This window comes from Gossypium arboreum, chromosome 13, assembly GCF_025698485.1.
Source record: "Gossypium arboreum isolate Shixiya-1 chromosome 13, ASM2569848v2, whole genome shotgun sequence".
Lineage (NCBI taxonomy): Eukaryota > Viridiplantae > Streptophyta > Magnoliopsida > Malvales > Malvaceae > Gossypium > Gossypium arboreum.
In genome coordinates, this window is record NC_069082.1 from 71,072,482 (window position 1) to 71,086,330 (window position 13,849).

At 30.3% G+C, this 13,849-nt stretch overlaps 1 protein-coding gene across 2 annotated transcripts; it reads left to right on the forward strand.

Annotated features, from left to right (window-relative positions):
• The first annotated feature begins 5,490 nt into the window (after window positions 1-5,490).
• LOC108480724 (60S ribosomal protein L35-like) lies at window positions 5,491-7,061 on the forward strand. Of its 2 annotated transcripts, XR_008276971.1 has the most exons (5): window positions 5,491-5,640; window positions 5,740-5,875; window positions 5,983-6,139; window positions 6,321-6,389; window positions 6,842-7,061. XR_008276971.1 is itself a non-coding variant. In XM_017783808.2 (4 exons), exons 1-4 carry the CDS (start codon window positions 5,637-5,639, stop codon window positions 6,914-6,916), a joined length of 372 nt encoding a protein of 123 aa, XP_017639297.1. In that variant the 5' UTR covers window positions 5,491-5,636; the 3' UTR covers window positions 6,917-7,061. The 2 variants fall into 2 exon arrangements, 1 of the variants encoding a protein (XP_017639297.1); XM_017783808.2 differs by lacking the exon at window positions 6,321-6,389.
• Window positions 7,062-13,849: the final 6,788 nt, after the last annotated feature.

Here is a 13,849-nt window from a genome sequence, read left to right on the forward strand (position 1 = left end):
TGGCTGAGTGTTATTTAAATGAAAGAAAAGTATATGATGTATTAGCAAGTAATGATAAAAGCATTATCTTATACATGTGCTTGTGTATGTGGTGTGACCGAATGGGCAAGTGTGAAATGTACATATGTTTATGTGTATATAATGTGGCCAAATGACCAATTATGAAAAGTGGGTATTATTTGATATTTGATGAGGCCAAAGTTAGTAAAAAAGTATATAAAATAAATTGTGCTGAGATTGTATCCAGGTTTAAAGTCCCGTAGGCTTTGTGCTGGTGTTATGTTCGGGTTTTATACCTCGCAGCCAAATGCTAGTGAATTCGATAAAGCATATGACTACGAGATCCTATGCTAAGATGATAAATTGAACTCGTATTACACATTAAGTGATTCAGGTATGTGATATATATATTATTTATGTGAGATTGATCTGACGATAATAAAGAATGTGTAATGAGAAGCATATGAAAAGATGTGGTAAATTCATATGTATATTTGTATATGTATGCATTCAGTTATTATGCAAAGTTACAAGATAGTTTTCGATATGCCATTTAACTATGAATGTTGAAAGTAAGTGTGGGTAGGAAATGATACACTAGTGAAATTTGAAAGAATTAAAGTTAATCCGTAAGCTTGTAAATACTATGTTTATATGAGTTTGAGTATAAACGGAGTAAAATGATATGTGTTTGTGCATAATCGGCCAAATAGTATTGTACTCGTAAAGTGTTATGTGATTTGAACATTTGGTTTGTTTTAAGTTCAACTGTTTAAATTGCTTAAGACTTACTAAGCTTATGAAAGCTTACTTTGAATGTTATGTTTCTCTGTTTATTTTTGTAGATCGTTGACTCTTACTATTAGCACGGGATCGTCAAGACTTCGTCACACTATCTACTATTGTGGTTATCATGTGTTTTGGACTTAGCTTATGGCATGTATAGGTTAGACTATAAGTAGAATGATATTTTGACTATTGTATATAAGCCATGCGAATATGGCATCTTATAGAAGTTTACTTTTATAAGTTTTAAATTCGATCTTTGTTTGTATCTATTAGTTATATATATAAATGATCTTTTATTTAAGAAAAGGCTCAAAATTTTACTGTTCTGATCCGATTCTTAATTTCTGGTAACGTCTCATCCTATTCCGGCGACGGCTACGGGATAGGGGTGTTACAACATGGATGTGTCGCATGATATTGTGTCACACACGGCTGAGACACACACCTGTGTCTTAGGCCATGTGGACAAGAATTAGGACATTTTCAAGCCATCTCCTTCACCCAAATTATGTACACACATACAACCTATTTGCACCCATTTCAAGCATCCAAAGTGTACGTAAAATATGCATAATCAATCTAGCACAATATGGTACCTATTCATACAATCAATATGCCGCAAAGCACCTCAATTTACATGACATCAAATATACTCAAGCACAAGCATAACCTAGCCATTTAAGAACTCAACAATTGCAACCAAATTTCCATACCAAATTCTACCATAATAGCCATATACCAAGATCATATTCAAGCATACCACAAGAGTCATTCTATAAATAACATTTCTAACCATTTTAGCATTAGCAAGCACCAAAATACCAAAATATCATTAACCAAAGTACCTTAATTACAAAACCAAACATATTGGCCATTTCATCAAAAACAAAATAGCTATACATGCCATTATAACCATGACTTAAAAACATCAAAATCTACCGATATAGTTGATAGATAGTGTGATAGGTCTCTAACGATCATCCAACCCGAACGAGCTTCCAATTAACCATAAAACATAGAAAAAGAACACAAAGTAAGCTTATAATGCTTAGAAAGTTTGTTATTTAAAAACAATGCTTACCATTACAATGCATAAGCTTAAAATAAATATTGATCAATCCAACACAAGCTTGGCACAAGCCTAAGCATCACCAATATCCTAAATTAGTGCTTAATCACATAACTTCAAAATCAACACATTATAAGATAAATTTCATAAGTACAAATCATATGAACTCATATTATCCTTAATTATGAACACACATACTTTCTGCCTTTCCAAAATAACAAGTAAATTGCATCGAAATAGCTTACCAAATCTCACATGAAGTGTGCTAATGATGGTTGAAACCATCCCTTTTCATATTTGATGGTTGAAACCGTCCCTTTTCATTAAGTGATGGTAGTCACCATCCCTTTTCATAGTTGATGGTCGTCACCATCCCTTTTCATAGTTGATAGTTGAAACTATCCCTTTTCATAATCAATGGTCGTCACCATCCCTATTCATAGTTGATGATCAAAACTATCTCTTTCCATAGTCAATGGTCATCACCATCCCTTTTCATAGTTGATGGTCATCACCATCCCTTTTCATAGTTGATGGTCGTCACCATCCCTTTTCATAGTTGATGGTCGTCATCATCCCTTTTTATAGTTGATGGTCGTCACCATTCTTTTTCATAGTTGAGAGTCAAAACTATCCTTTTTCATAATTGATAGTCATCACCATCCCTTTTCATAGTTGATGGTCGTCACCATCCTTTTTCATTTATCGATGATCGTTGATACACCATTGGATTTTTTCGGCGAAACATAATATGATAATATAACATGATAGCATTTAAAACATAAATTTAAAATTCTATTTAAATATACAAACTTACCTTGACAATAAATCGTAGATACAGAGTCGATTAGTTCGAAACTTTATCTTTGCCCAGATCTAAAGCCGTACAAGGTCTGTCTTGACCTAAATGAATAAATTCAATTCACTCAATAGCCATTCTATTCAATTTAATCCAAATATATATTTTGCAAAATTATTTTTTGCCCCTAATTTTTTTATTTCTTTACAATTTAGTCCTTAAGCTCGAAAAATGAAATTCATGTAATTTCATCCCTACCTAAGTCTAGCCGAATTTCATATAGGCTCATAGAAGCCCGTACATTTCATTATTTTCACAATTTCACCTTGTATTTTACAAAATTTACAATTAAATCACTAATTGACATTTTTAACAAAAATCACTTAACAAAAGTTGTTTATCTAACATCAAAGATTCATTTTCTACCATCAAACTTCACAAACAACATGAATTCATTCATGGAAAAACTTTAATATTTTAACAATTTTGCAAGTTAGTCCTTAGGCTTGCTAGATCAAGCTACAACGACTTCAAAAACATAAAAATCATTAATAACGGGATGAAAAATCACTTAGACGCAAGGATAAGACATAGTTGAACCTTCAAAATCCATTAATGGTGTTTTCCTACCTCGTTTCCAGTGATGAAATTAACAAAATAGATGATAGCTTTTGTTTATTATTTGTTTTACTTAAATTATTTATTAAATTACATTTTTAAGCTTTGTTTCATACTTAAAAATTCATCCATTTAATGTTCATCTTTGTCCACTCATGGTTAAAATTGTTTAATTACCACATAAGGACTCTTACACTTTATTTCTATAGTTATTTAGTGCCTTTAGCCTATAGAACTCTAATTTTGCACATTTTGCAAGTTAGTCCTTTTTATCAAATTAAGCATGCAAACGGTAAAATTTCTTAACGAAATTTTTACACAATACTACTAACATGTTGTAGACATTAAAATAATAAAATAATTATTCTCACATCGAATTTGTGGTCCCGAAACCACTATTCTGGTTTCGCTAAAAATGGGTTGTTACACTAATTGTCTATCTCTTCTACCTTAACTTACCACAATTAAAAATTTCTCAAATTCACTAGATTTTAACCTTTTAAGACAAGCTTTAACCTTTACAAGACATTGTCTTTTCACTAGGCAAGATAGAGCCACTTCCTTTGAGGTTTTTTACCCAAAAACCTTAAGCAACCCTTATAAATATGAGATACAATAACAAGGATTAAAAACACCTCTCAAAGGAAGAATTATAATGATAAAGCTCACTCAATGACAATACAACATTGGAAAATTATAAAAGATATGGTTACCCAAGTATTTGTATGAAGAACAAAGAGAATATCAATGAAAAGATTGAATTTTTGTACCATTCACTCTACAAATTTGTTTATTGTCTTCAATATGGAGCTATTGACTTGCATTTATGCCTTCTAAAAGCCTTGAGGACGTTTGGAGACGTTGAGAGTAAATTAAAGTCATTGCAACATTAAATTTGAGCATTAATTGTAGACTGCAAACCACTTGTATTAAACCACTTGTATCAATACAAGTGGACTTGTGCCGATAGAAGTCTTCAAAAATGTGACTATTGGAGCTTGATGTATTGGTAGAAGTCTGAGGGTTTTAAGGGTTCATACTTTGTAGTGATATTTGTATCAATAGAAGGTGCAGGGGAACCCAAAAATGCTTACTGACTTACTTTTATTAGTAGAACTTCTCCTAAGTACCGCTAGAACTACAGATGTATAAATAAAAGTCCCCAAGTATTGATAGAAGTCTAGAAGAATGCCTAGGGTGCTTTTCGACTTATTTCTATTGATACAAGTCCGCACTTGTATTAGTAGAAGCGTCCCAATAAGGTAAAAATGGTCTTGAATCAATAATTTTCAAAGGCCTTTAGCCATTTTAATTAATCGATAAGTTTATAAACACTTGAAAATAAATTTTCAAGGTCATATCAATTTATTTCAAATTTTGACTACGTGAGACTTTAAAGTTTGACTTTTATATTTGAAAAATTAAGGCAAACAAAATTGATAAGTTAATATATTTTATTATATTCAATAGTTCAAATAAAAATTTATTTTACGCTAATTACTGTAATTAAAAATATAATATTTAAAAATAATTAAATATTAAATGCATAAACTCACATGCAACACATATGATATTAAAAATTAATTACTTAAATTGTTGAAGTTTTCAGACAAAGACATTGACTTTGAACATTTTTCTTAATAATATTTATTCTTTTATAATCCCAAGAAAATGAGAAAAGAACTAATAAAGGAATTTTATAGAAGATAAGGTTAAGCTAAGCGAAGATTAAGTTAATTTGATTTTGTACTATTAATAGGTTAAGCCAATTAGTTATCGATTATCAATTTTATAAAGATGATGCTATATTTGGTACCTATACTTTTACAAAATGTCTAATGTGGTACTTGTACTTACAAATGTCTAATATTGTACCTAAACTATAAATATTTATTTTTATTTCGATACCTATACTTTAATAAAATATTTTATGTGATTATGTATTTTGAAAATACTTAATATAATATTTAAACTATTAATATGTATTTTATTATGGTATTTATCAATAAAAATTGGACTCGAAGAAACAAAAAAATCTAAGTCATCTGAATAGGAGTTAATAATACAACGTTATGTAATAAAATATAAAATTAATAGGTTAAGTAAATTTTTGGATTGTTTTAACTTAACGGACTAATTTCTTCTCTCTTATAAGAAAAGGACTTCCAAGTCTGAACCCAAATGTAAAAGTCTGGTTGGGCTGAGAAACGTTGCCCAAATTAAGAAAAGCCTGCCAGATTGCAACGCTCCAAAATGCCTTATTGCATCTCCGAAGTCGTAAAACCCAAGTTTCTATTTCTTCCTTTCAAATTCTAGGGTTTCTGAGAAGAGATTAAGCAGCCGCGGCAGCAAAACTCAACAATGGGTAAGAGAAACAAGCTCAAATTCACCTCCATTATAATTTCAAAGTGATTTTCAATGGCTAATTCTTTGTAAATTTTGTTTTTTACTTTTGGTTTTGAAGCGAGGATAAAGGTTCACGAGTTAAGGAACAAGTCCAAGACGGAGCTGCTAAGCCAATTGAAGGACTTGAAAGCTGAACTTGCTCTCCTCCGCGTCGCTAAGGTCACAGGTGGCGCCCCTAATAAGCTCTCCAAGATGTAAGAAATTAGCCCTTTTATTTTTTTCCTCTCTCCTTTGCTCTTTAATTCCCAATTGCATGTGCAGATTTTGATCCTGAAATGTATGGTTTGTTTTTTTATTGCAGAAAAGTTGTGAGGTTATCGATCGCGCAGGTTTTGACGGTGATTTCGCAGAAGCAAAAATCTGCGCTTAGAGAAGCTTATAAGAAGAAAAAGTTCCTCCCTTTGGATCTCCGTCCCAAGAAGACTCGTGCCATTCGCCGCCGCCTTACTAAACATCAGGTCCATTTAAATTTGTTTTCAACTTAATGAAATAATTGAAGATTTTGTTATTAAAACACCTAAAATGTTATGTGATGGTACGGTGAATTTGTGATGTTAACTCTGAAAATTTTAAAGCAAGTTTCAGATAATGCTAGCTGTCTTTGTTTATGGTAAGGTCAATAACATTGATAGTAAACAGGGGAGGGACTGAAATGGCTGAGCCCAGGATGAAATGGATCTAATAATAGTTGTTCTTTTGAGGGAATAGGTATGGCCAATATTTATTTTTAGTCCTAAGAAATATATCTTGTTACAGGATTTAAGGTTTCTGAGTGATTGGCAATTGCTTGTGTAAGGAGGTACATATTTGAAAGATATTATGGTCAACCAATTAAGTATATAGGGCTTTTAACATTGAATTGGTGCCTGAATTACGTACTGATGTTGGAACACGATTAACCAATTAAGTACTGGTGTGGAATTCGATTTACCTAAAGTTTAGGTTGTGCTTTATGACTTTTAGCATAAGTACAGGTGTGTGTTAATGTTATCGTTAAACTTCAGGATTATTGTATCAGAGTGCATGCGTTTATCTTTAACTTGGTTCTTGATGTTTGGTACTTATTGAAAAGATCTCAGTAGATCGTAGTTTTGGGACATCTTGCATTCTTTCCAATCATAGTCTAATTTACTAGTTTGATTTTCTGGGTTTATATGCAGGCATCTTTGAAGACACAGCGTGAAAAGAAGAAGGAGATGTACTTCCCACTAAGGAAATATGCCATTAAAGTGTAAGCAGGCGGAGCTATTTTTTGTTCTATCAAAGTCTAAAAAGTAGAATTATGGTTTAGATGCAGTTATATGAGCATCATTTTTGTCCCTTCATTAGTTTTCCTTGAACATCTATTTGAGCGCTATAATATGATTTCACAATTCAGAATGTGTTTTGACTTGTACATGCAAGGAATTCTCTTTTTGCGTTGTTTAAGGCACCGTAATTCTCTAGCTCGGGGTGCACATAGGTTCTTTTTGTCTCACAAACTGATTTGTGGAAAATGTTTTTTGTATTTCCTTGTGTTTGTTTCTTGGAGAACACATGGTCAACAGACCAACGAAAAATAAGCTGTTTTTTTTTTTTTTTTTTTGTAAATTGACTTACGAAAAGCACTAGTTATTCATTTGAAAAGAGTTTTTTGAGTAATTTTATTTTTATAAAAATTAATTTGAATCAACTCTAATATTATTATTTATTATAGTAATAATAATTTTTATTTTTTAAAATATTAAAATTAAATGTTATTTATATTAAATAATTCAACATTAATAATATATTATTTTAGTAAATTATTTAATATTACAATTTTATTTTAGGACATTTTACCCTAAAATATCCTCTCTTTTGTTCAGATTGAATGTTTTACCTGTTTCACTCATTTCTATGAACGCCGCTAAAAATATGGGGAAAAAAATTCAAAAACGATTTTTAATCAAAACAAATAAAATCTCAAATTTCCTTTCCTCGTTTCTGGATATTTATTTTGAACCCAGTTCTTATTTTTTTCCTTTTTCTAACAAGCCCTTGAGCCGCCTCTATCTCCGGCGCCGGTCTCTATCTCCAGCCAGGAACTCCACTGGACGAACCCCATATGATATAATTGAATATGCCCATCGAAATCTTTAACCTGAAACAACCAGTACAATTAATAACTGGAACCTTCTTTTTTATTGTTTTTAACTTTCTCGATGCTCTTCAAAACTCGAACAATTTAAAATGAGTTTATCTGATTTGAAATCATATTTTTTTTTCTTTTCTTTTATTTTTAATTCTCCTACAAATATCACATTCTGGGATAATTTTCAATCTTGCTTGTCAAATTTATTTGAAAATTTACTCAATATTTTTACTTTTCTAGTCCATATTTTTATTTGAAATCAACATTGCTGAACCTTCTTATGGACAAATGAAAGAATAGATGGGTAGGTTTTGCCTGCAAACCCTATATTGTAAAGAAGAAGATGAAGCTTTTAGTGAAGAAGAAAATGGAGTTTTAGTTAATCATATTGATGGAGAGTGGGAGGGTATTATAAGTATTTTAAAATATTATATTTTCATTAATTAAAACCTTATAATTAAAAAACAAAACCTTTTTAACATTATTTTCATGTAAGAACCACGTAAGCAAAATTATAGTAAAATTTTTACACGTGTCGACTTATAGGTTGAAAATCTCAACACCATCATTTTTTAAAAGCTCAACCGGTGTTTTTAAAAGAAATTAGAATAATCTAGGTAAATATAATATAACTTTAGTTACTAATTTAACAAAAAAATTAAGTATGAAGAATCGAATTCTTTAAGAGCCAAATGATACTTTAAGCTGTATTTCAATAATAAATTTTGATAATAATAATTTTAAATTTTAAACAATTTTAGTATATTATTGAAAAATATTATATTAATATTTTAATAATAAATATGTATTATAATTTATAATTATTTAATGATAAATGTATAGTCCTCTATCCATCATCATATAAAATATCATTCAATGGTCCAAATTCATCCCAAAAATGAAATATTATCTAAAGAATATTTCCTATATACTATTAGTGAGAAATAATCAAAATACTCTTCTTGGAAAAATTATCATTTTGTCCTTTTTTTTATTCTTTGTACAATTTCTTTAAAATAATAAGTATTTATGAAATCCAAATCTTATAATTCATATAGAACCTTTAATATAAATTTATGGAAAGTAAAAATTTCACTTTTATCCTCTTTTCGATAAAAATGGAAGATTCCGATTTACTTTTTGTACCTTCCAATCTTTTCAACTTGGACTTAAAAGTGACTTTTATCACATCCTTACCTATTCCAACTTGTTCTTATGCCAATTAATCAAAATGAATAGTAACATCCCAAATTTCTAGTTGACATGTGGCACTATTCTAGTAACGAATGTAGTGAATTATTGAGAAATTTGAAAAATTTGTCAAACAAAAGATTTTTCATGCAAGATAAAATGACTTTGGAAGTGAGATTTAATGAAAAAAATTTTAGAGGTGAAAATATGATGAAAAGACTAAATCACAAATTTTGAAAAGTTTGAGGACTAAAGTGTGAATTTGACTAAATGGGAAATTGAGTTATTAGTGATGAATTGACATAGTATAACTTGGAATATGTATTAACGGGATGAAAATTACTTTTGGAAATAATTTTGAAAGATTGAAAAGCATAGGGACTCAATTGTAAAATTTTCAAGCTTACCAAGGAAATAGAAAATATGTAATTATCATAATCCGTAGACTCATGTTAATGTTTACAAGTGGATTATAAGGTTTGAGATTGAAAATTTTCATTATTGAGAAGAAATCGAACAAAGTCGTAAAAAGGGCAAAATGGTAAATTTTCTATTTATGGGCATTTTAGTCATTTCTGAATAATTCTATAATGAAAATTGTATCATTAGATACATTTGATATAAAAAAAATTATTTGGCTCATTGGGTAATGATTTAAGAGGAGTATGCTTCAATTTTTAAAAGTTGGACTTAAAATTGGTGGAATGGGCTTATAACTTGCTTGGGTTTTATTTTTTTTAAAGGAAAGAAAGGATGACACCATCAGCCCCTCCTCAACTTGCTATTGTCGTCCCCTTCCCCATGCACCCCTATTATCTTTTCTTGGTTTTCCTTGTTTTTCTCTTTAAAATGTAACACCCTTAAAATTGATATAGCATAAAGCCGATAACAAATTGAGACTGTGTACGATTGATTTCTTGAAAAAGGTGAAATAATGAAAATAAAAATGATAAAAGAAATGGTTGAGTGATGTCAAAGAAAGTTGAAATGAGAAGTATGATATGACATGCTAAATTAAAGTAAGACTAAACCATAAAGATACAAAGCTTTTAGGTTTAAGTACAATTATTCAAAATTTGAGGGGTTGAAGCATAAATATAAAAAAATTGAAGGACCAAAAGTGAAAATAATCCAATTTCTTGTAACATTGGATTGGTTTGCATGGATCAAATTAAATAACTAGAGAAATACGAGGGACTAAATTAAAATTTTATCAAATGTGAGAATTGATTCAAGGGTGAATTTTCGAAGAAACATGAAGGGTAAAATGGTCTGTAACCTCTCTAACCCGGCTTAGATGTTATGACTAGATTGAGAAGGCTACATTAGTCACTGAAATGACTAAGTGAACTTATGTTACTTTTAAAGACCTTAAATAAACTCATTTTAGAGAAAACCGTAGTTGTACTTTGAGTTAGCTTAAAAGCATTCATTCATTAGATCGTGTATACTTAGGATTCATTTTATTTTTGATAGTGTTGTTTTTAAAAAAATCGTTTGCTTGTCGCTCTTCTTTAAAAACAAACTTGATGTTAAACTAATGCAGGAAAAACCATTTTTCAAGTCATTTTGGAAACCTAGTTTCCTTATCGATTTGTTTTTCAAAACGGTTCCTTTGCAATGAGCAGAAACTAGGGAACAAAATCAAATTTTACTTAAGCCCGATATGATGTATTATCCGGTTATTATGCTTGAGTAATCCATGCATGCAAAAATCCCCAAAAGAAAAGTTACCAAGCCACCGACCAAAAATAATTAAAAATTACAAACAAAAACTAATAGAGACAGATTAATACTTTTTAAAAATAGTCCTAGGTCCAAGGTGATTCTTCGAATGTTGAGTTCGATCCTAATTTCGAGGTTTACCTGAAAAGTTAAAAGCTATTGAGGGTGAGCTTATGAAAAGCTCATTGTGAGTTGAACAATTATTTAAATGGACAAAAACATAAATATCGAATACAGTGAAACAGATTAGCTTTAACAGAAAAAACAAAACCACCATAGGAATTTCATATCATTACTAAAAGTATGGGACATCATTCATTCTAGTAGCAATCATTAATTTCGATACCATTCAATACAACACATATCATAAATCAATAACATTCGAATATGTCGTGAGCATGATGCAATGCAAAAAGGTTCCTACCCATACCATCCACTACACACTACGAGTTCCCTAGAACTTGTCATCTGAACTCCAAAAAATTATGGGCTTAAGCCCGTTGTGGTTAAAACCATCAATAACAATATACAGGAAATTCTGCCAGTAAAAATACAGACAAGCTACCAATAAAAATGCGATAAATTGCCATTCCCCTCAGTACTCTATGTGCAGTGCACTAACTACGAATAATGCTGACTTAATATGCCGCCAGTACTTCACAAAAATCCTCTGTCAACCATAAAATCCCACCCCAATGAATATGCAATATGTCACACAATCTCATACATAATCATATTTCAATACTTTTCACATTCATTTGACATGCTCAACATGTCCCCAATAATCACATACTTTTAATAAATGAAAGTAGTGTTCCAATCTTTCAAATTACCATTGTGTTGGTATCAATCAATAACGTTCAATTTCACATACTTTATAGATTTTCATTGTGCATAAATAACACCCTTTTGCAATACACAATATAACAAATATCTCATGCATTTAAATCATACATAAGCTTAATATCTCAACACATTATATCATTCAGTCAAACATTCTCATATCTCATAACTCAAATATGCAATTACAAACTCAGTCAAACATTCAAATTAGCAAACTAGCAATTTTTCCAACATGTCAATCTTTTAAGGCTCGAAACATACCTGGTTCGGCCACTCACAAAATCAATAATTTGGTTATTACGACAATCCAATCAGCAAGCTAATTTATCAAATATAACATGATATTTAACATTTTCAAACAATTTTATGAGTTTATGACCCATACCTTACTTTTTGCTTCCTCGTAGCACACTAGCAAATATTCCAATTTTCCTTAATAATTCCTTAAGCGAACTTAAACCGAAATTCAGTATTGTAATAGCCCGTTTTTAGGATTAATCGGAATAGTAGTTTTGAGACCACAATCCGAAGTCAAAATATTTAATTTAATATTTAATTTTGGTTTACAACATGATAGAATTATTGTGTGAAAATTTGTAAGGAAATTTTACCGTTTGAGTGGTTAATTCGGTAAAAAGGACTAAATCGCGTAAAGCATAAAAATTATGTTCAATTTTTTAAAAGTGTCTAAAAGCTATGGAACTTAAAAGTTGGGGTTTTTATGAAATAAATGGACCATTTATTAGATAATGGATGATGTGGTTTGGCATTTGGTTGTAATTATTAATTTTTATTAAGGTTAAAGTTGTAATTTGTTAACAAAGGTTATAATATTAAAGAAAACAAAAGAAAAACCTTTGACTTCATCTTTTTCAACCGAATGAAGAAAGAAAAAAATAGCCATGGATGAACTTCAAGGTTCGGCTGTAACACCCGATTTTAGGCTTAGTTGGAACAGTGGTTATGGGACCACAAATCTGACGAGAAAAAAGTTTATTTTTATTATATTTTTATGGTCTACGATTTCAAAAAATGATTTCATGAAAATTTCGTTCGAAAATTTTGACGTTTGGGCACTTAATTTAGTCAAAAGGACTAAATTGTAAAAAGTGTAAAAGTTGAGTTCCACATGTTAGAAGTGTCAAGTTGTTATGATATTTTAAATTAAAGGTAATTAAATGGAAATTAGACCATTAGTTAGTGATGGACAAAAATAGACATGAATTGGGTGAAATAAAGTATTTTTAAGTTAAGGGCATTTTGGTAAACTAATAATTAAAAGAATTAAAAAGGCAAAATAGCCAAAATTTGGTCGTCTTCTCCATGTACTAGTCGAAACCCCCATGGAAGCCATGACTAGGTTTGGTTCAAGCTTCCAAGCTCATTTGTAAGTGATCTCGAGCCCCATTTTTAATGTTCTTTACATTTTTGAAGTCCCGGTAACTCGATTTAGCTATTTCCACCATTATTTTGAGCTAGGGTTTGTGTTTAAAAATTTACCCATGAATGATGTGCATTTATTTTGACATTTAATGGTAGAATATGAAGGCTCGGTGTGTAATAAACAACTTTTGCTAAGTGATTTTTTGGTGAAAATGCTTAAAAGGACTAAATCGTAAAAGTTATAAAATTAGTCATAAAACGGTGATTTAGTGGAAATTGGGGGCTGCCATAGTTATGAAAATGATTCGGCTAGGCTTGAAATGCAAGGAAATTGAATAAAAATCATTTTACGAGCCTTGGGGAAAAAGTACAAATATGTGAAAGTTCAGGGGTCAAAATGAAAATTTGTAAAAGTGTGATTTATGGACCCATTTGAATAATCTGAGTAATAAATGAGCTATATTTGTAATGTTAGATCAAGGAGATCGAGATTCGGGCTTAAATTTGGAAAATACAAGGTTAAGGGCTAAAATTGTAAAAATGGTCGTTTTCGTATTCGAGGTAAGTTCATGTGATTTTAATAATGCAATATTGTATTTAAATATTAATGCTTCGATATTACACGAGTTGTAAGTATATATATGTGAATAATTTGATATTATGTAAATAATGTAACATTATTATATGTTGTAGTTGTCTTGGTAATTGTATGATTAAAATGCTTATGTGATTATTTTGATGATATAACATGTTCTTGATGCTTTGCTTTTATGATTAAAATGTCACAATGCCATGTGGTTATGAGATATTGGCTATGTGAATGAAGCTACAATTCGAGTACGTCCAGTAAAGGTTTGGAAGTCTAAAATCCCGTTTGAACCTTAGGAATAGTTGAAGATACAAGTGACATGTC